The 23,279-nt window shown below is 34.1% G+C and overlaps 2 protein-coding genes and 1 pseudogene across 2 annotated transcripts; 2 read left to right on the forward strand and 1 right to left on the reverse strand.

Annotated features, from left to right (window-relative positions):
• Nucleotides 1–1,903: 1,903 nt before the first annotated feature.
• On the reverse strand, nucleotides 1,904–2,656 carry LOC121791674 (secreted RxLR effector protein 161-like). Its single transcript, XM_042189537.1, has one exon. The coding sequence runs from the start codon at nucleotides 2,654–2,656 to the stop codon at nucleotides 1,904–1,906; it is 753 nt and encodes a 250-aa protein (XP_042045471.1).
• A 6,213-nt stretch (nucleotides 2,657–8,869) lies between these two features.
• LOC121791675 lies at nucleotides 8,870–13,216 on the forward strand (annotated as a pseudogene).
• Nucleotides 13,217–19,557: 6,341 nt separating this feature from the next.
• LOC121791676 (alpha carbonic anhydrase 7-like) lies at nucleotides 19,558–22,655 on the forward strand. The gene is made up of 7 exons (XM_042189538.1): nucleotides 19,558–19,660; nucleotides 20,768–20,985; nucleotides 21,095–21,201; nucleotides 21,385–21,487; nucleotides 21,806–21,970; nucleotides 22,110–22,163; nucleotides 22,581–22,655. Exons 1-7 carry the CDS (start codon nucleotides 19,558–19,560, stop codon nucleotides 22,653–22,655), a joined length of 825 nt encoding a protein of 274 aa, XP_042045472.1.
• Nucleotides 22,656–23,279: the final 624 nt, after the last annotated feature.

The raw sequence follows: 23,279 nt of genomic DNA on the forward strand, positions 1-23,279 counted from the left end.
TTTTTTGTATAAACAACTTCCTTGTCTTTATTAAGAGGCGTTGTGTTTAATTAGGCCTTTTTTTTTTTCTCGTGTCATTTTTTGTGTTGCATATTTCAGCTAATTAAAGTTAAAATAACATCTGACTTTTAAATGCATTGAATGTCGAACACTTTCTTTGTAATTTGTTCAAGTGGCTTTTGAATAATTTTTAATGCTTCAACATATGCGTTTTTTGATTAATTAGATTGCTCTATCCAATAATTAATAATTTAAAGTAACACTTTATTAACATATACTCTCTCCAGTCCCCATTAAATATCCCATACTTTCCTTATTTGAACGGTCCTCAATAAAGATCTCATTTCACTTTTACAATTTTTGGTAGAAACTCGCCACTAACTCATTCTGACTCACATGTTATTATAAAACTAATACTCCTTCTGTCCGTGAATAGTAGTCCTATTTTTCCATTTTAGTCTGTCTGCGAATAGGAGTCCCGGTTCACTTTTACCATAAATGGTAATAGGGTTAGTCTCACCTTTCGGTAACTCATTCCACTCACATTTTATTTAAAACTAATATATACTGGGACACATGTTTCACTAGCTTTTTTTCACCCACTTTTCTTAACATTTTTCAAAAACCCGTGCCGCTCATAAGAGACTCCTAATGGTGGTCGGAGGGAATATATAAAAGTAGGACTCATATTCTACTAATTTTTTCTAAAAGTCAAATAATTTCTTAAAAACCATACTGATCAAATATGGGACATTTAATGGGGACTGGAGGGAGCAATATTCAAAAATTTGTTGTCTAGTTAACAAGGTGTGGCATACAGTTAAAACAAGTTAACACTCCATCTGTCATTACTTGAGGCATTTCTTTTTCGCAGTAAAAATAAGATGAGTCTCATTTTTCACAGTTAAAACAAGGTGCGAACAGAAATACATAAACTCATTTCTTGACTGTATATTTTTATGTATTTTTATTGTTGTAACTTAGATATTTTGTATGATAAGTATATATTTTTTTAATAATAATTAACTTAAAAATATATATTGAAGTCCTATCAGTATTTTTTTATGGATAAAAATAAAATAAAAGTTATAATGAAATCGTTCTTTAAATATGGAGTCATAATCCCTAAGTGCAACCTGTAAATACATCGACAGATTCTCATTCCTATCAATATTACAGAATACAAAACAAAAATAGATTCTCTGTAAAAGTTGACACTTGGAAGATCTAACTTCACTCTTCAGAATCATCAAAATATCATGAATCTTAATCAATGTACGCTTCCATTTTATATTTATCAATCGTTTTAGACATGTATGATTTATGTGAATCATTAATTTGTTTCGATTAGATAGCACGCAGCGGCGGTCAGAGACGGGTAGGGTAGCAAATATCGTGAGATCGATCAAATGGAGTTCTCTGGAGCTAGTGGAGGGTCTGCCGACCTTGCCCAACCCACCTAGTTTTCCAGTTTTCATATAAGTACTGTTAATAATTAATCAATGAAGAAATTAGAGGCCAAGAACTCGATCGAGATCAGCAAGAACGAGCAAGAACAAGATAAAAAAAAGGGGTTGATGAAGCAACTCTCTATTTTGCAACAGAAAAACTAACTCTCTTTTATTTCTCAAGTGTTGAATGTGAAGATACAAAGATTGATTACAGTAGTTGTAGCTGCATACTATTTATACTACACACTAACTAGTGAAGAGAGAGCTTCACTTCTTGAAATAACTGTCCGCCTAATCCAGCTCCAACGGCTTATATGTTGTAACCAACTTTTCTTCTCACTTTCTTGATCATATGCGCTGCATTCCACCACAGCTCACCATGCACATGCATGAGCTATCTCTCGACCAACTTTCATAACAATCTCCACCTTGTGTCGAAGCATAGCTCAAGCTCAAAAAACTGTTGCCAGCAGATTCACCAATCTACAACAATATTCGAACTTCTCTTTACTCAGTGGCTTAGTTAGCATATCAGCCGGATTGTGGGCTGTATCTATCTTTACCACCTTCACTCTTCCACTCTCTACTTCATCTCTAATGAAGTGAAGTCTCACGTCGATGTGTTTGCTCCTTTCATGGAACATTTGGTGCCTTGCTAAACAAATTGCACCACTGTTATCACAATGGATAGCCACTGTCTCCTGCTCCAATCCAAAATCAGATATGAGTCCCTTCAGCCACTTGCTTTCTTTTACTGCTGAAGTTAGTGCCATGTATTCAGCTTCGGTTGTTGAAAGAGCTACTACATTTTGCAGCCCTGACTTCCAACAAATAGCAGACCCAAATAGTGTAAAGACATACCCAGTTTGTGACCTTCTTGTGTCAAGGTTGGCCGCATAATCTGAGTCACAAAATCCTACCAGAGGGTCTTTCTCAGCTCCACCATCTCTGGTGTATAGTATTCCCAACTTATCAGCACCCTTAAGGTATCTCATTGTCCATTTCAGTGCACTCCAGTGTTGCCTTCCGTAGGCTGTCATGTATCTGCTTGTAGTGCTTATGGCATGTGCTATATCTGGCCTTGTACAAATCATCATGTACATCAAGCTCCCAACAATGCTGGAGTAAGGGATCAACTCCATTTCTTCCTTCTCCACCTCAGTGAGAGCCTTCTGTTCTTTGCTCAACTTGAAATGCATAGCCATCGGTGTTGAAGTGCTCTTCATATTATCAGACTTGAATTTTCTTCAAGGTTTTCTGGATATACTCAGTTTGAAATAGCCACAGCTTTCCCTCCTTTCTATCTCTGACTATATCCATCCCAAGAATTCTTTTAGCAACTTCAAGATCCTTCATTTCAAAGTCAGCCTTAAGCTGTGCTTTCACTCTTCTGATCTCAGCAACATCAGGACCAGAGATGAGCATATCATCTACATATAGTAGAAGATACACAGGCTCCTTTCTCTTCTGCTTCTTCACAAATACACAACTATCATACAAAGATCTGGAGAATACTAGCCTTGCAAGACTCTGTCCAAACTTCAAATACCACTGGCGGCTGCTTTGCTTTAGACCATAGAGGCTTTTCTTGAGCATGCACACTTTATTTACTGCTCCAGGAATCTCAAATCCTTGTGGCTGCGACATATAGATGGTCTCCTCCAAGTCTCCATTGAGAAAGACAGTTTTCACATCGAGTTGCTCCAACTCCCAATTCTTCCTAGCTGCAACTGCAAGCAAAACTCTGATTGAGTTATGCTTCACAACAGGAGAGAAGACCTCATTGAAGTCAATGCCTTCTTGTTGATTGAAGCCTTTTGCCACAACCCTTGCTTTAAACCTTACATTTTCTGCTTAGCATGTCTCAAACTTCTTCTTGAACACCCATTTACAGCCAATCACCTTTCTGAATTCAGCCTTATCTACCAAGACCCAAGTCTTGTTCCTGATCAGAGAATCTATCTCATCCCTCATTGCTTGCATCCACTGCTTAGATTCTGGGCCAGCAATTGCCTCAACATAGTAGGTTGGCTCACTGAGTTCTATCTGCTCAGCAATATGGAGGGCATAGAACAACATCTCACTGTCACTATATCTGGCTGGAGGTCTCACATTCTGCCTCCTAGCTCTGTCCCTTGCCAACTGTTAATCAGCAAGGTCTGGCTGCTGATCTGATTGAGGCCCAATTTCAGACTCTTGCCCCTGAGATTCATCAGTCAGATCAATGATATCACTTTGAACTCTATCACCAGGAACACCAGAAATACCATCTGCTTCCTCCACCTCAAAGTGAAAATCATCAATTCCCTTCTCAGCACCAGATTCAGCCCCAGAATTTTTATCAAGTAGAGGCATCTTTTCTTCCAGAAACACCACATCTCTACTCACCAATATCTTCTGATTCCCAGGATCTAGGCACCAGAGCCTATAGCCCTTAACCCCTCTCTTGTATCCCATCATAACACACTGCAGAGCCCTTGCACTAAGCTTTCCTTGTTTCTGATGTGCAAAGGCCTTGCACCCAAATGGCTTGAGAATGGAGTAATCTGATTTCCTGCCATACCATCGTTCATCAGGTATAGCTCCACCTATTCCAGAGGCTGGGCATTTGTTGATGAGATAGGCTGCTGTTGAGAATGCCTCTGCCCAAAAATGCTTCTTTGCACCAGATGAACTCAGCAGGCACCTTACTCTCTCCAGCAATGTCCTATTCATTCTCTCCGCAACTCCATTCGGTTGTGGATTAGCTGGTACTGTCTTATGCCTTTTAATACCATTCTCCTGACAGAACTGATCAAACTCTCTAGACAGATACTCCAATCCATTGTCAGTTCTCAACACCTTTGGAGTGACTCCCTTTTGAAGCTCCTTCGCCATCAAGGCTGCATTAACCTCAGCCTGAGTAATAGGCCTATCCCTCCCATACAAGTTGCATCCCTCATTTGATCAAAGGAATTTGGGAGGGAATTAAGAACCAATATGGCTTTATCCTCATCACTGATCTTGACATCTACTGCCTCAAGATCATCAATGGATTTGTTGAAGTCTTCAAGCTGCTCCACAATCGACTTATCCTCTGCAAAACTGTAGGAGTAAAGCCTCCTCTTCATATAGAGCCTGTTGGCTAGAGACTTGGCCAAGTAGATCTCATCAAGCCGCTTCAAAATGCCAGCAGCTGTGGTCTCTGTCTGCACCTCGCGTAGCACTTTGTCGCCCAAACACAAGATGACGGTGCTATGAGCTCTCATCTGCATTTCATCAAACTTCTTCTGTGCCTTCTCATCAAGCGCGGCCGCTTTCTCCTTATCATCAGCTTTCGCAGCAGTAAGCACCTCGGCCAAACCTTGCTGGATGAGGACTGCCTTCATCTTCATCTTCCACAAACCGTAATCATTTTTGCCCGTAAATTTCTCTGCCTCTAACCGCGCAGCCATCGCAACTTCAAATGATCTTTAATTCCCACCGGACGACGCCAATTGAAGAAATTAGAGGCCAAGAACTCAATCGAGATCAGCAAGAACGAGCAAGAACAAGATAAAAAAAAGGGTTGATGAAGCAACTCTCTATTTTGCAACAGAAAAACTAACTCTCTTTTATTTCTCAAGTGTTGAATGTGAAGATACAAAGATTAATTACAGTAGTTGTAGCTGCATACTATTTATACTACACACTAACTAGTGAAGAAGAGTTTCACTTCTTGAAATAACCGTCGCCTAATCCCAGCTCCAACGGCTATATGTTGTAACCAACTTTTCTTCACTTTCTTGATCATATGCGCTGCATTCCACCGCAGCTCACCATGCACATGCATGAGCTATCTCTCGACCAACTTCCATAACAATCAAAGAATTAATTTTCAAAATTGCTTAGTTGTTCATAACTAGTGATTGATATCTTTACTATTGTTATTTTAATAAATATCATCCTCGCTTCAAACTTAAATAATCTTTATTATGGCCGAGACATTTGACGCATAAGATTAATTGAACAATAAAAGAATTCCATGAGTATAGGTTTGTCTCACAAATTACATAAAAAAGTCACAAACTTTGGGAAAAGTTTGATTTAACACATTGCTTCTAAACGATAAAAGTGAAAGAATTAAACTTTACAAAAATAGTTGACGTATATACTCTCAACCAAAAACCATATTCCGTTTGAAATTAAGCAACTTATTATTTTCAATAAATACTAAGCATAATCTTATTTAAATATATCCCTAATCCTAAATCAAAAACTTCACAGTTTCTTCTTAAGCCATCAGGAGGAGGACGAGAAGTTTTTTTGTGATTAATTATCATCGGTAATCTTCATTCTTCTTCTTTTTATTTTCTTTTTCATTTATTATGCAAAAACTTGTTTTTTACAGTAATTCATATTTATTTTATTATGAGAAATTGATATTTAAATATGCATTGGATTTATAATTTATAAGGGTTTTCTATATAGAAGATGGAATATTTCTTTAAAAAAATATGTAGGGGTGACTCTTCTTCTTCTCCAATTGAATCCGTTGTTGAATTAGCAGGAAGTCGATCCCGAGTAGAAGATGAACTAGATTTGAATGAAATTAGTAGTGATCCAGTACAAAATTTTCAAGATATTTCGTGCAATCTTTTTTGAAACAATCAAACAAATTCTGCAATGTTTTCAGTCAATGAGAATATGCAGAATTTAGTTATCATCACTGTAGCAACACAAACACAATTGTAACTAGGGGTGGTTCGGTACGGTATACCGTACTATAAGTGTCATACCATATACCGTACCGAAAGTTACGGTATGACAAAACACCATACCGATACCTTACCGAAATTTTCGGTATACCGGACTTCGGTATATACCGAAAAATTCGGTAAGGTAGTTTTTGATACCGTTACCATACCGTGTATACCATACTTTTGCGGTATACCGAACTGCGGTACGGCATACCGTTATACTTGTTATATCGGAAAAAAATTTATTATACCAAAATATTCAAAAAAACAAGTTTAATTTTTATTTTCATATAATAGAGAATTATATTTTTAAATTTTAGTATAAATATAACATAAATATATATATGTAGTATGTTAAAATATATAATAATCAATCGGTATACCGGTATACCATGGTATACCGAAGTGTCGGTATATATCGACGATTCGGTTTGATGGTATATACCGGTATACCGAAAATTCGGTATACCACGGTATACCGCGGTATAGGAAATCTAATACCGTTACCGTACCGAATCTTTCGGTACGGTATCATACTGTACCGAAAACTACGGTATACCGAAAAATTGGTATTTTCGGTATTTTTCGGTACGGTAAGTCCGGTATTTCGGTATAATTCCCTACCCCTAATTGTAAAATGAAAGTTTTTCATTCTTTTAGTTAGATGTGTTAGACTAGTTTTACATATAAAATATTTATACACTTTTTATAGTTATTGTGATTGTGATTTTTATATGATAAGTATTTTTTTCATATATACCAATGTTTTAAAAACCGGACCGGCAAGCAAACCGGCAAGGTTACTGGTCCAACCGGTCGAACCATCGGTCGAACCGTTTTATTAAATAAGTAAATATAAATATAAATTGCTAATAATTTTACGTGAATGGATCCACTTAAGTATATCAATAGTCTTATGCTGATATATTTACATCCAGTCTTATGTTGATATACTTATATCATGTATTGATAATTTTAATATACAAAATTGAGACTTTGGACTGAAAATTAGTTAGCATTATAATGCGACCCTATATAACGTGACCCTAAGTATATATTCCATATATACTTAGAACTTTTACTAGTAATATTTTTTAACATCCACCCCTAAGTATTAGTAGAATTCCTACTAATATTTTTTCCTATGTCCGCCTTTGAATATAGATATTGGATGGGGCATCCGGAAAGCATTTAGAGGGGGTTCAGTAACTGCATTGATAATGATTTTATTACTTTTTCGCCCGTTATTTATATTCTCGTTTAGACTAGGTACGAGGTTTAAGAAATTGTTTGACTTTATTAACAAAAATAGAAAAATGAGTTAGTGGAATGTGAGTGTAATGAATTAGTTAAATGGTGGGTCCATCTATCTAAAATGGAAAAAAACAAATGAGATTTTAAATTACAGACATTTTAAAATAACAAAAATTGACTTTAAATAGCGGTCATAGAGTATGTATTACTTATTTGGGAAATTGGTCCCTAATATTATGAACTTTGCCCAGATTTTGGTTTTTCTCATGAACTTTCAAATTTATTTCATAAATCATGAACTTTCAAATTAATATCATAAATCATGAACTTTCAAATTGGTTTGGTATTTCCCCAATAATCCAAGAATTTTTGAAGAAATTTCCTAAAATGTGTTCCTAGCGTTTGTGAATGAGAGAAACAAGGTTATGTGTTTTAATTTTTGTAGCGTACCGTCACATGTGTGTGTTTCTAATTGAATTCTTTGTGTTTTTATTAAATTTATTTTATTTTCTTTATTTTTAGAGTTTTTATTTTGTTAAAGAAAAATAGTATTGTGTTTAATATTCCAAATAGATATGCCAACTTGACATGCCACTTATAAGAATTCTGCTAAATAGGATTCAAAATGTCATATAAGCTAGCCGGATTTTACTCTTGATCCGCCATGGGAAATACCAAATCAATCTGAAAGTTCATAATTTATGGTACTAATTTAAAAGTTTATGGAAAAAACCAAAATTTGGGCAAAGTTCATGATATTAGTGACCAATTTCCCTACTTATTTTCATAACAAAGTACCTCCTTTAAAATTTTATCATAAACAAAGTTATTTTTGTGTAAAATGTATTATGTGGTTAGTTGTGTGTAATATATGATGATGTGTCATTGTATCATTCAGTCTTCTGCATGGTCAACAAAATATAAAATTATTTAGTATTGTGTTGATAATGAAATAGTATATGTGAAGAAGTGTGCGATGTCTACACACTAAACTTTGGAGCAAAAAAATTGGTTCGTCGTTCTTCTTTTTATTATGTATCAAAATATATAGCGAAATTTATAGTTATTCATCCCCGGGCCTAGTTGTACATAACCAAAAAATCAATATACACATATTTTTCTATAAATAAATAAATACTTAAAGCTAGGAAATGACAATCACAGTCCATTTAAGAATGGTAAATAACTTAAATAACAATAAAATGGACATAATGTCAATAATGCACAACAAGGAAACTAGAAAACAAAATCAGCTAACAATATGTGACACATATTAATGTTCATAACCTTTACATGACCCATAAATATTGGGATTTGTGACTAATTCTCCACAATCTTAGGAGTCCAAATCTCTCATTTTTCCCATTAATGGAAATATATATCTAATATATAGGCATGCATGCAAGGGTTTAGACTAATTAAAACATTTGATTTGATTCTATTATTTTGGATCAGTTATTCAGCAAAAGGCGGAGGAAGTGAAGAACTACCAGCAGCCGCCGCGCCACCACTGATTCACGGCAGGAATGGGCAGCATCAGGAGCAGCTCCGTTCATCGTTTCACTACATGTCTCATTGGCTTTTCCCTTCTCATGGCCATCCATTCTGAAAATCGAGATGGTGAAGTTGGTAAGTTATTATAAATTGTTAAGTAGTATTATGTATTGATTTAAGTTTCTAATATAACCAGTGGTGAAGCCAGAAGTTTTACGGTGTGGGTCCCAAATTACTATTAATATTTATAGGATTTTTTCGATGTTCTTGATTTCGGAAGTTCGAAATAATCGATATTTTCAATTTTTACGTAAATACTGTATAATGGATGGAAACGAATTTTTTATGATGTTTATATGTCACCATAGAAAACATCAACAAAAATATAAATCATAATAAACAGAATACAATAATTATTTTAATTTTTTTTTATTATGAGTGTAATGATGGAAGAAAACAATTACGAAGTGACAAAGAATTAAAATTAACATAATTAGTGGTGTAAAATAAAACAAATGGAATTTATGTTCCAAAAAATAGATAGTAAAGAGAAACAAAAATATACACATTATGATGCATAAATAGAAAAAAAGAATAAAAAAAGTTGCGTAAAAGAAAACAAATGGAATTTATGTTCCAAAAAATAGATAGTAAAGAGAAACAAAAATATACACATTATGAAGCATAAATAGAAAAAAGAATAAAAAAAGTTGCATAAATAGGTAAAAACGTCATCACTGGGAGTCAAACTCGTGATCTATTGGACAACAGATATAGTCTCCAATCAACTGCACTACAAAATTCACATGTTGATATTTGTTTACATATACTATAATTAGAGGTTAAAAGAAAAACTGATGGGGACAAGAGCCCCCCTCACTCCAACGTGGCTGATTATAACTTAATTTCCATAAATATATATACATGCATTTATAGACTAATCCCTTCTCAAACTACTTGCACCTTGTTTCATATTGGATTATCTTAAGCTACTTGCACCTTGTTTCATATTGGATTGTCTTAAGCTACTTACATTATTTACACTTTCTTTTTATCTATATTTAGTCTTTAAACATCTATTTCTTATATTTTGTACTTAAAAGATACGCATCAAGTAGCATGGAAGGTAGGAAATATATGTCTATATATTTATATTAACTTTTATAATTATGTTAATTTTATTTTTCATTATTTAATTCATTATAAAAAATTATCACCATTTTAACTATGTTTTTTTTGTTTTTACTTTAGAGATAAACCGGTATGATAAACCTTACCAAAGCTTTCATATTCATATTGTATATCTTATAGAATACTCGGTATGAGTGAATAACATGTCCATACATTATCGAAATTTTACCAATTTTCAAGACTGATATTGTACCAATTTTTAGTATGCCATACTGAAATCTGGATAGTAGTATATTTTTGAGATATACTGGATTTTAGTACAGCATAATCAAATACCGATATACCAAAATCTTTTTTTATACCATTATATATATTTGGTGTGGAATGAAAATTCAGTATATATCGTAGCGGTATACTATGGCTACCATGATATACCAAAAATTTGGTATATATTGCTATCGTGGTATAAAAATAGGTATATATCGTAGTATTATGGTACTCTCCACGTCCCATAACAGATAGCACACTTAGGTAAAGACACGAATTTTAGGAGATGTTGTTTTATGTGTTAAGTGGAGAGAGAAAATAGTAGTATATTTATATTAATGTGAGAGAGAACTTCTTCAAAAAAAAAGAAATGTGATATCTTTTGTGGAACAAACTAAAAAGGAAAATGTGACATCTATTATAGGACGGAAGGAATAGTATATATATACTAAACGTTTAGGGTTCCATGGCGTATAAAATGCACATTGTTACCATACGAAGAGCTTTCGGTATGATAACATATTGTACCAAAAATCAAAGTATACTGATATTTCAATATATTTAATGTTTACAATAAATGTGGGATAATGATACAATGCAGAATAATGATATTTTAGTATGTTTTCCGTATTTATACTATACACTTTGATCACTCCTAGCAAACGAGCCATAAAAATGTGTAGTTGCAATGTTTTAAAATCATTGTTAACTATTGTTTTCACAACATTATACCTTAATTTTCATATTTAAACTATAAGAAACAATTAGGAGAGAATTGTTATTTGTCATTTCAATTATAATAGTATCTTATTACAATAAAACTCACTTAGTATATAAATTAATAGTATGTGTCCTAATTACAGATAATGAACATGAATTTTCATATTTGAAGAATTCTTCAAAAGGAACAGAACACTGGGGAAGTCTCAAAGAAGAATGGAAATTATGTTCAATTGGAAATTTCCAATCCCCAATCAATATTATCAAGAAAGAGTTATGGTTTCATCTCAAATAGGGAAATTGAGAAGAAACTATAGACCAGCTCTTGCTGTATTAAGGAATAGAGGACATGACATCATGGTATGACTACGTTGGTGATTACATTGTTTGTTTAAGAATATAAATTGTTTTAATCAAAAAAATTATTGAACATGAGACGTCATGTATGATTTTAACTGTTATTGTTAGGTTGAATGGAATAGATATGCCGGGAGCGTACATCTCAGTGACAACAAGTATGATTTAGTACAGTGTCATTGGCACACGCCTTCTGAACATACGCTCGGAGGACGAAGGTTCATATTTCTACCATAGCAATTTTGCATTTTGTTGACTTTGTTGGTGTATATTGGTGAATTGAATAAGTATGTGGTTTTAAAGGATATGGTAATAGATGATCTCGTGTGATATGACCTAAACAACTTTTGATGAAAATGAATATAGTATTATTGCATTGTAAGATTGTACGTACCTTCATTATAGGTACGACATGGAACTGCTATATGGTCCATAGAAGCTCCGAAGGACAGTTTGTTGTAATTGCTATTCTATATCATTTAGGACGTTCTGATCATTTTCTCGACAAGGTCAGTGGTAAGGGGTATAATCGTCATCTTGCAATAATGTAACTTACTCCTTCCGTCTCATGTTAGTTGCACTTTTCATTTTCGGACTTTTACAAACTATTTGCACTATTTTTATTTTAAACAAAAATTAGCGTATTTGATTAAGATATTAGAGTTAGTTAAGTGTTCCTTTGTTTAGCACTTCTCTTATTATACTTGAAATGCTAATTTTATTACACTAATTATGCTTAAATTTATGCTGTAAAGATGAAAAATGTGAGTAGAATGGGACGGGGAGAGTATCTTCTAGTTACAACTCAAACACTTTGGTGCACATGTACCTATTCATGAATGAGAAAAAATGTCGTGCTGATTACAATACGCTTCATTAATTGTTACAATAACTTCCTCTTTAGATGCTCGTAAATCAAAAGGCCTCAACATGGGATTGTGATTCGAATTCGAACTTTCAAATGTTGAAATTGATTGTCCACCAATTAGCTCTTAATCTTATGCGGCAGAATGTATAAGAACTTGTACTAACAAATGAAAATTTTATCGAATGCAGGTTTTAGAAAGTATTAATAATTTAACAAAAGGTGAAGAAGAAATTGACTTGGGTGATGTTGATCCATGGGATATCAAGTTTGGAAGCAGAAAGTATTATAGATATATGGGTTCTCTCACATCTCCTCCGTGCACAGAAGATGTTCTCTGGACACTCCTTAATAAGGTCAATCTGATATCCTAAGCAATAATATAAATTAAAGAAATAAGAAATAAAATGACATGCAATGAACATGAAATTGTTTTTTTATTTTTATTTTTTTGTAATTTAGGTGAGAACGGCATGGCATCAAAGGAGCAAATTACAACATTGAGGAAAGCTGTCCATGACGTGAGTATAACCATCATAAATTTAAGCCTTATTGTATATGTATATATATATAACAAGGTTAAAATTTACATCAAATTATCATAAATAATTAAGTTAATAAAATTTGAGGTCGTGTAGACTCGATGATGTGATATCGCATTTGAGATCCTTTTTCCGACTTGTTAGCATTACCTTATCATTTTTTTTCTTCAATTCACGACTATGTTCGTAACTTATATGAATATATACATAGAAATTTATTTTTATTTTTTATTAATTAATATTAATATGATTATTTCTAATACAGGGTTTCAAAGATAACGCAAGACCACTTCAACCTCTCAATGGGAGAATGGTATTAAAGTATCATCCCCATTCTTTATAAGGAATCTAGCATGCAATGCGTCAGTAACACTCTATTTTATCAAACCAAATTTCCTTATTTGAATATTGTGGATTTTAAAGTTTGTAAAAATTATTTTTTCTTTATTTCTAATAATTGAATATTATTGATATATGAATCAAGCATGTAAAAATTATTGTACTCCATCCGTTCCATTAGTTGAGACACTTCTTTTAGGCACAAATTTTAATAAATGAATGTTTAGTGTGTTAGTGAGTAGATAATAAAATAGATAAAATAAGAGAAAGAATAAAGTAGAAAATTGAATAATTTAGGAAAAATAAACTAAGACGGAGAATGAAGTAAGAAAGAAAAAGTGAGTTAATTATTACCATATATGGAAATGACTCAACTATAAAGGAACTTCCCGATATAGAAAAATGACCCAACCATGAAGAAATGGAGGAATAGTAAACAACGGCTAATACATTTACTTAGCCTAGTTATTGAGTTAAAGTACAAAGCTCATTTTATGACGTGTTAATACAAAATTTTGATGTATAAATATATTATCAAAGAGAATCAAAATTTCTTAGCTAAATATTATCAATACAATAGTAGGTTTGTGTTATAATGACAACCCATCTTAAAGTGACACCGTGACACCACTTATACAGCAATATTATAAACGTTACACAACAATATTCAATACGCTAGACAACAATCTATAGATTGTTGTATAGCGTGTTGGATATTGCTGGCTAAGAAAAATTGTTGTATAAAGACCAGCATATTGTTGGCCGTGTTTTTCAGATTTTTTTTTTGCCACGTGACAGCTTATTATTCGTCCACGTGTACAAGTGATTGGCTAGAAATGGTGGTATGATGTTATTTTAAGCGGTGGTGGCACCCTAACATGCCCCTACAATAGTATATACCTTATATAAATTTTTACTATATTGCAATCCATGTTTAAGCGTACCTTTTTTTATGGTTCATGTGCCCCCTTATCACACTCACGATCCAGCTGAAAATGAATATTTTTTAAAAATAAAGGGTGTATAAAAAAGATGAACACATGAATTATTTACTCAGTGTGATACGATATTATAGGGATTAGACCATTCGGAATTCACTAATTACCGAGACCTCTTTGATTACACTGCAAGACGGAGATGGTCAGTCTCCTAAGAACACAGACCAAAATACAATGAAAGATTAGAAGCTAGATAAAGTCATAACCCTTGACCGGTTCTGACTCCAAGCCAAGATCTCCTTGCGCTTAACCTGCACACTAAGTAGAAGGATTAGTAACACAATGAATCAGATCCTAACGGGTCTGAACAAATGAAGAATTAAGAACAAGTCAGAAGAAGTGAAATATGGCTCAGGTTGCACACGTAATTTCACAGGGCAAAAGATCTCCACTATCTTCACCAACAAGTCACATGGGAACACCGTGAGACCAATCGAATCCCAAACCCTAGGGATCCACCGATTCCTACTTCGCACGGACCAACAGCAGCACAAAGCCGACAAATCACCTCACAAACACAGCTGTGTCACGGATCTCGCATATCTCAACGAATCGTCCGAAGATCTTTCTCCTTAGAACAGATCTGAACTCACCCGTTCAATCTTGAACAAAACAACTGATCAACACAGGAGTTGACGGATCCTTACTCAGAATTCACAAGAAGAGGAGAAGGAGAGACCGGAGAATATCATCGGCGAAGATCAGAAAAGAGAGAGAGAGAGAGAAAGAAAGAGAAATAGAATTCTAGAGAGAAGACATAGAGAATTATCAAAGAGAGTGTGTACAGTGTTGAATTAGGGATGAGTGAATGAGTCATATGACTTATCACTCGGCGAAGAATCACACCCACACATCCAACTCACGGCTCACGATCCTCGTGGAGTTGCCACGCGGCAGCAATCCGGCGCCCCTAGGTAAGTAACAGACCGCAATCGAGTTGGGCCATCACAAAGAATGCATGCCACTTAATTAATTCAGTCCAATGAATTAATTCTCAAGTTCAATCCCAGCTTAAGTCCATTAGTCTCACAGATATGTCTCTACATTATGGGTGATAATAAGCCATAAAGTTTCATTATAAATTTCGGATGCAATTTATATTGAGAGAACAACTCTATGTATACAATAAAGAACACAAATTCTAATCACACCACGAAACATACTCCCTCTGTCCCATTAAATATGGACAACTGATATGGCACGGGAATAAAGACAAATTGGTAAAGTAAGAGAGATGAGAAGAAGGATAGTTAAAGTAGTGTTAGTGGGTAGTGTGACTCACATTATTAGTAGTATTTAATGGTGGTATAAGTTGTAAATAAGTTGATGTATAGAGGTAATAAATTGAGATAATGGAATGCACGCATTTTTGTGGGGCGGAGGAAAATGGAAAGTGCATATATTTTTATAGGGCGGATGGAGTATTTCTAAGGAGATATGATAGGAAATATATTGGGTTTGATCTCCTTACTCAACAATCTTCCACTTGGAAACTAACAATTGCTAAACAACCATATCTTCTTAATTTGTGACACTCCGCCTTTTCCTATTCTTTTTTAGTTTGTTCGTGAATGAACGTCGAATGTTTAGCTTAATGTCACCTTTATTACTTTTAAAAAATTAATGGAATAGCTTTACTCACGCGGCCCAAGTTCTTTCCATGTTTTTACTTGATCGAATATAAGAGTTCTTTCTTTGGTTAAATAAATAAGTGTTACTTTCAAATCTCTATAATTATTACAGTTTAGCTACTAGTAGACAAGTAAAAATAGTAAATTAAAGTTCTAGACAAAAGAATTGATTAAAATAAAAAACCAAAGGTTTAATCTTGGAGTTTTTAGTCTTCCCTTACCCAAAAATTAGAGGAATTTATGTGTGAAGTAGGAGATGCCTTGGAAGCTCTGAGATGAATGATTTGACGCAGGTCATAGGGTATTAATAGGCTTGAAAAAGTTTGCTATAATAGAAAAGATATGGAATGTGGGCCTATTTACCATTTATGGTAAAAATGAAATGTGACTGTGACTCTTAATGTGAGATGGACTGAAATAGCAAAATGTGACTTTTATTGTGGGACGGAAGGTGGTATAATAAATAGTTAAAGTCTTATCTATATTATTCTCTTTGTTACATTTCTTTCTCTCGTCCTTAACTAGTTATTACTATCATTTTTCTAAAATGAACAGGAAAAAAGAAACGACTCAATTATCTTGGTACAGAGAAAGTATTAGTCCTTTACCTATTCTATTGATCTATTCAATACGCATACTCAAAACTTATGAGGGTTTGGTGCTTTTTAAAAATACTTATTAGAAAAGGACAATTACCATTACGAACAAACTTTTCATTTGCAATTAAGCAACTTATTATCAATAAATACTAAGCATAATCTTATTTAAATTGATATCCATAATCCTAAATCAGAAACTTCACAGTTTCTTCTTAAGCCATCAGGAGGAGCACGAGAAATTTTTTTGTGGTTAGTTATCATCGGTAATATTCATTCTTCAATCTTTTATTGTTTTCTTTTTTATTTATTATGCCAAAAACTTGTTTTGTACAGTAATTCATATTTATTTTATTATGAGAAATTGATATTTAAATATACATAGGATTTATAATTTATAAAGGATTTTCTATATAGAAGATGGAATATTTAATGCAGAAACAGTAGAAACTATGAGAATGATTAACTGATAGATAAAAAGAACTCAACTAAATTGAGAACTTTGGAGTATAAAAACTCAATTCAAAATTATATATTCAAAGTCTGTCTTTTAAGATCAACAATGATGCCTTTATATAGACAAAGGAAATCCTAAACTTATGGAAAGAAAATAACTAAAAAATCCTAAACTTATGGAAAGAAAATAACTACAAAGATAATAAGCAAAAATAACTAATATTTTTTCTATCTCCTAATTCTATTAACTAGGAAATAAATAAAACCAAATATATACTTTTCTTAGCCTCCAAGACTTATCTTCTGTAACTGCATCATACTCCCCTTCTTGAAAAAGACTCGTCCTCGAGTCTATCCTCGAGTCTGCTTTGTCACGATCATCATCATCTTCTCCATCTCGCACTTCCTCCTTAACAAACCAATTCCAATTCTGGATATCGTGCATCATCCTTTTCGAATATCCATCAAACTCGTGCCCCACAAAACCAAATTCTTTAACAGGATCCTGATCCAAAATACCAAAACCCACTTGCAAATCGACTTCTTCTTTTACAGCATCAAACTCATAGTCAAAATTCTTTTTTGTATTAATGACATAACTATCTCCTGCAGCTTTAGATACAAAAGTTTCCTTCACAAGTTTTTCCATAATGTCTTCAATCAAGACCACTGATGCTGTATTATCTTCATCAGCTGCTCCATTATTGAAGATGTCCTCGTCGTACTCCTCATCGTCATCGACGACAACGCCCTCATCTTCAACAGCGTTGCCAAATATTACGGAAAGAGGTGGCGATCCGCTGATCAATCCGGAGATCTCATAGAATATATCCTCATCGTATACAGGTGTATCATACACCACCGGCATCGACAATATATCCTCGTCGTATATGGACTTGTCATACACCGGCATCGACAATATATCCTTGTCGTATACAGGCTTAGACTGGCCACATTGGACGTCGTTGAATAACGGATCGTCCACAGAACGACGCTCTGACGCATTAGATCTCATCGGGTTGGATTTTCCCCGACGCTTCTCCAATCGCGCCAATCGTCGCTGTAGGTCTCGAATCTGTTGTCGCAGATCACCGTTCTCGATGTCGCGTTGGAGGTCTCGAACCTGTTGTCTCAGATCATCGTTCTCGATGTCGCGCAGATCACGCTGTCGTGCAGCCTCTTCGTTTGGGAGATCACCAAGTCCCCCACCACGACCGCTACCACGAGCATCGCCACGTCTGCTGCCATATCTACGTTCAGCCATTGATAATCAACCTGGATCGTGATACCAATTGATGCAAAATGAACGGAGAAATATGAGAATGTCTGAACTGGTAATAAAGAACTCAAACTAATTGAGAACTTTGGAGTATAAAAACTCAATGCAAAATTATATATTCAAAGTCTGTCTTTTAAGATCAACAATGATGCCTTTATATAGACAAAGGAAATCCTAAACTTATGGAAAGAAAATAACTAAAAAAATCCTAAACTTATTGAAAGAAATAACTACAAAGATAATAAGCAAAAATAACTAATATTTTTTCTATCTCCTAATTCTATTAACTAGGAAATAAATAAAACCAAATATATACTTTTCTTAGCCTCCAAGACTTATCTTCTATAACTGCATCAATATTTCTTTAAAAAAAATATGTAGAGGTAACTCTTCTTCTCCAGTTGAATCCGTTGTTGAATTAGTAATATGGTCAAGAAAGAAGATTTCAAGATATTTTGTGTAATACAATCAAAGAAATTCTGCAATGTTTTCACAGTCAATGAGAATATGCAGACTTTAGTTATCAGCACTTTATCAACACGAACCCAATTATAACATAGAAACTATTTCATCTTTTAGTTAGATAGTAGTATGTGTTAGACTAGTTCCTACTAATATTTTTTTTCTGTGTCCACCTTTGAACGTAGATATTGGGCAATCCAGAAAGCATTTAGAGGGGGTTCAATAATTGCCTTGATAATGATTTTATTATGTTTTATTTGCATAACAAACTACCTCCTTTAAATATTTTATTATAACTAATGTTATTTTTTGTGTAAATGTGTATTATGTGGTTAGTTGTGAGTATATTATATGATGATGTATCACTGAATAAAAGTTTCATTCAGTCTTCTGCATGATCAACAAAATATAAAATTATGTGTGAAGAAGTGTGTGATGTCTACAAACTAAACTTTAGAGCGAAAAAAAAATGGTTCGTGTTTTCTTCTTTATTATGTATCAAAAAATTAAATATAGCGAAAATTTATAGTTATTCATCGGCCCAGACCTAGATGTACATGAGCAAAAAATCCATCAATATACTCATTTTTTCTATAAAAAAAATACTTAAAGCTAAGAAATGATAATCAGAGTCCATTTAAGAATGGTGACTAACTTAAATAACAATAAAACGGACATGATGTCAATAATGCACAAGGAAGCTAGAAAACAAAATCAACTAACAATATGTGACACATTAATATTAGTAATATTCATAACCTTCATGACCCATGAATATTGGGATTTTGGACTCATTCTCCACAATCTTAGGAGTCCAAATCTCTCATTTTTCCCATTAATGGACATATATATCTAATATATAGGCATGCATGCATGCAAGGGTTTAGACTAATTAAAACATTTGATTAGATTCTATAACTTTGGATCACTTATTCAGCCAAAGGCGGAGGAAGTGAAGAACTACCAGCAGCCGCGCCACCACTGATTCACGGCGGGAATGGGCGGCCTCAGGAGCAGCTCCGTTCATCGTTTCACTGTCTGTCTCATTGGTTTTTCCCTTCTCATGGTCATCCATTCTGAAAATCGAGATGATAAAGTTGGTAAGTTATTATAAATTGTTAGTAGTAGTATATTATTTATTGATTGAAGTGTCCATTATAACCTAATTACTATACATATATATACATGCAATTATGTACTATCCCTTCGTCTCAATCTACTTGCACCTTATTTCATATTGGATTGTCTTCTACTTACATTATTTTCTCTTTTTAATCTATATCTTGTCTTTAAACATCTATTTCTCTTATTTTGTACCCAAAAGATACACATCAAGTAGCTTGGAAGGGAGGAAATATATGTGTATATATTTATAATAATTTTTAGAATTATGTCAATTTTATCTTTCATAATTTAATTCCAAAAAAAATACCATCAATTTTATTATATTTTTCTTAATTTAGGGGTAAGTCGGTACGATTGAATAACATGTTCATACTGACACTATACCAATTTTCAAGACTGATAATATACCAATTTTTCAGTATGCCATGCTGAAATTTGTATACTAGTAGTATATTTTTGAGATAAACTAGATTTCGGTACAGCAACTGAAATACCGTTATACCAAAATCTTTTTTATAATATTTGGCGCGGTATTAAAATTCAGTATATACCGTAGTGATATATATCGCTACCATGATATACCAAAAAATTGGTTTATATTGTTATTGTGGTATAAAAAAAAGGTATATATTGTAGTATTATGGTAAATACTGAAGGTTTATGGTTTATACCTACCACGACATATAAAAATGCCTATTTTTTCATACAAAAAGCTTCCGATATGATAAGCTATTGTACCAAAAATCACAGTATACCGATATTTCAATATATTTTATGTTTGTAGTACAATAAATGCACGATAATGATACAATAAAGGCAGGATATTGATATTTTAGTCTGTTTTCCTACCCATATTTATACTATACACTTTGATCACACCAAGCAAACGAGCCATAAAGATGTGTTAGTTAAAATGTTTTAAAAGTACCGTTAACTATTGTTTTCACAACTATTATATCTTAATTTTCGTATTGAATCTATAAGAAACAATTAGGAATAGAGAATTGTGATTTGTCATTTCAATTATATATCTCTCTGCTTTAGAACTCACTTTAGTAAATTAATATGTGTCCTAATTACAGATAATGAACCTGAATATTCATATTTGAAGAATTCTTCAAAGGGATCGGAATGCTGGGGAAGTCTCAAAGAAGAATGGAAATTATGTTCAATTGGAAATTTCCAATCCCCAATCAATATTATCAAGGAAAGAGTTATGGTTTCGTCTCAAATAGGGAAATTCAGAAGAAACTATAGACCAGCTCTTGCTGTATTAAGGAATTTAGGATCCGAAATCATGGTATGACTACGTTGGTGATTACATTGTTCGTTTAAGGATACAAACGAGTTTAATCGAGAAAATTATTGAATATGAGACGCCATGTATGATTTTTTACTGGTATTGTTAGGTTCAATGGAATAGATATGCCGGGAGCGTACATCTCACTGGCAACAAGTACGATTTAGTTCAGTGTCACTGGCACACGCCTTCTGAACATACGCTCGGAGGACAAAGGTTCATATTTCTACCGTATTAATTTTGCATTTTGTTGACTTTGTTGGTGTATGTTGGTGAATTGAATAAGTATGAGGTTGAAAAGAATATGGTAATAGATGATCTCGTGTGATATGACCTAAACAACTTTTGATGAAAATGAATATAGTATTATTGCATTGTAAGACTGTACCTTCATTATAGGTACGACATGGAACTGCATATGGTCCATAGAAGCTCCGAAGGACAGTTTGTTGTACTTGCTATTCTATATCATTTAGGACGTTCTGATCATTTTCTCGACAAGGTCAGTGGTAAGGGGTACAATCGTCATTTTGCAATAATGTAACTTATTTCACACACTTTGGTGCACATATACCTACATGGGGTTAATAGAATGTTCATGGTATTGGTTGGAGAAAAAATGTCTTACCGATTACAATACGTTTCATTAATTGTTACAATAACTTCCTCTTAGGATAATTGTAAATCAAAAGGCCTCAACATGGGAGTGTGATGCGAATTCGAACTTTCAATTTTTGAAATTGATTGTCAACCAATTAACTCTTATGCGGAAGAATGTGTAAGAACTTGTACTAACAAATGAAAGATTTATCAAATGCAGGTTTTAGAAAGTATTAATAATTTAACAAAAGGTGAAGAAGAAATTGATTTGGGTGATGTTGATCCATGGGATATCAAGTTTGGAAGCAGAAAGTATTATAGATACATGGGTTATCTCACATCTCCTCCATGCACCAAAGATGTTCTTTGGATACTCCTTAATAAGGTCAATCTGATATCCAAAACAATAATACCATTTATATAAATTAAAGAAATAAGAATTAAAATGACATGCAATGGTCTTGGACATGTCACACTATTATAAGTTTTGTGTTCCTGAAATTGAATTTTTTTTTGTAATTTAGGTGAGAACGGCATCAAAGGAGCAAATTACAATATTAAGGAAAGCTGTCCATGATGTGAGTACAACAATCATAAATTTTAACTTTATTGTATATGTCACGACCGCCTATACTAGGGGTGTTACAAACGAGGCGATCGTGACCAAGGACAAACATTAAGACTAGCATTTAAGGATTTCAGTTCATAAGAAGGACTCCATTAGCTTAAAAGAATAGTATTTTAGTTCAAAAATATAGCAGCGGAAATAAGGTTTCAAAGAGAGTCAAGGATGACGCTTGTGTATTTCAATCAACTTACAAACTCGTCCCCCCAAACAGATGAGGCGATTTCACCTTCAATGTGTGCGATTTTCACACACTGATTGAATCTGCGTCTGTTTTCAATTCTGTTTCACTGTTCACTCCGATTTCACTGTTCATGCGTTTACTGTTCACGTGATTGCTGTTCACGCGGTTCTGTTCCTTTGATTCAAGCTTTTGAATCGGGCTGCTCTCCTTAGCTGTAAAGGGGAGGAGGAGGCTTTTGCTCTGGTTGTTCGAAGTCTGTGAGGGATGGTGGTTTCTGGTGAAATGGATGGGAGTCCGGGGGTTGGGGTTGAGTTTTTGGGAGAGGAGAGTAGAGAGAGGTTGGCTGAGGATGGGAAGCAAGTCACACCCAACATCAGGCGATCGGAGAGGCGAAACTCTTCGAGAGCTTCTTTCGCTCGAGGTCGTTTGAGAAAATCTGGTCCAAAGTCGCCGATGATGAGAATGGCTGATTTGAGGAGAAGTGGTATGCGTGTCAAAGATCTGCATATCTCGGGGGTGAAGGGGACAGAGGAGATGCTTCAGAAATCTGGTAAGGGAAAGAGAGGAAGCTCAGGGAGGAAAATGGTGCTGCCTTTCATAAGTGAAGGTAGCGAAGCTGATGTGGGGTTGGTGGAAAAGGGAAACGAAACTGTTGCGGAAGTGTTGATTTCTGTAGACAAGGTGTATGATGTTTTGTCTGAGAAGGGTATTGAGACTGAAACTATGTCCCTGGAGCTGAGAGGGGGGGAAGAAGGATGTAAGCGGGAAGATGAGTTGGAAGGGACAGATCAGAATGGGAGTGATAAGGAGACTTTGATGTTGGAAGATGGATTAAAACAAGGGGTGAAAGGGGCAGATATGGAGGGCACAAAAGATGGGGCACTT

Source organism: Salvia splendens, unplaced genomic scaffold (genome assembly GCF_004379255.2).
Source record: "Salvia splendens isolate huo1 unplaced genomic scaffold, SspV2 ctg872, whole genome shotgun sequence".
NCBI lineage: Eukaryota > Viridiplantae > Streptophyta > Magnoliopsida > Lamiales > Lamiaceae > Salvia > Salvia splendens.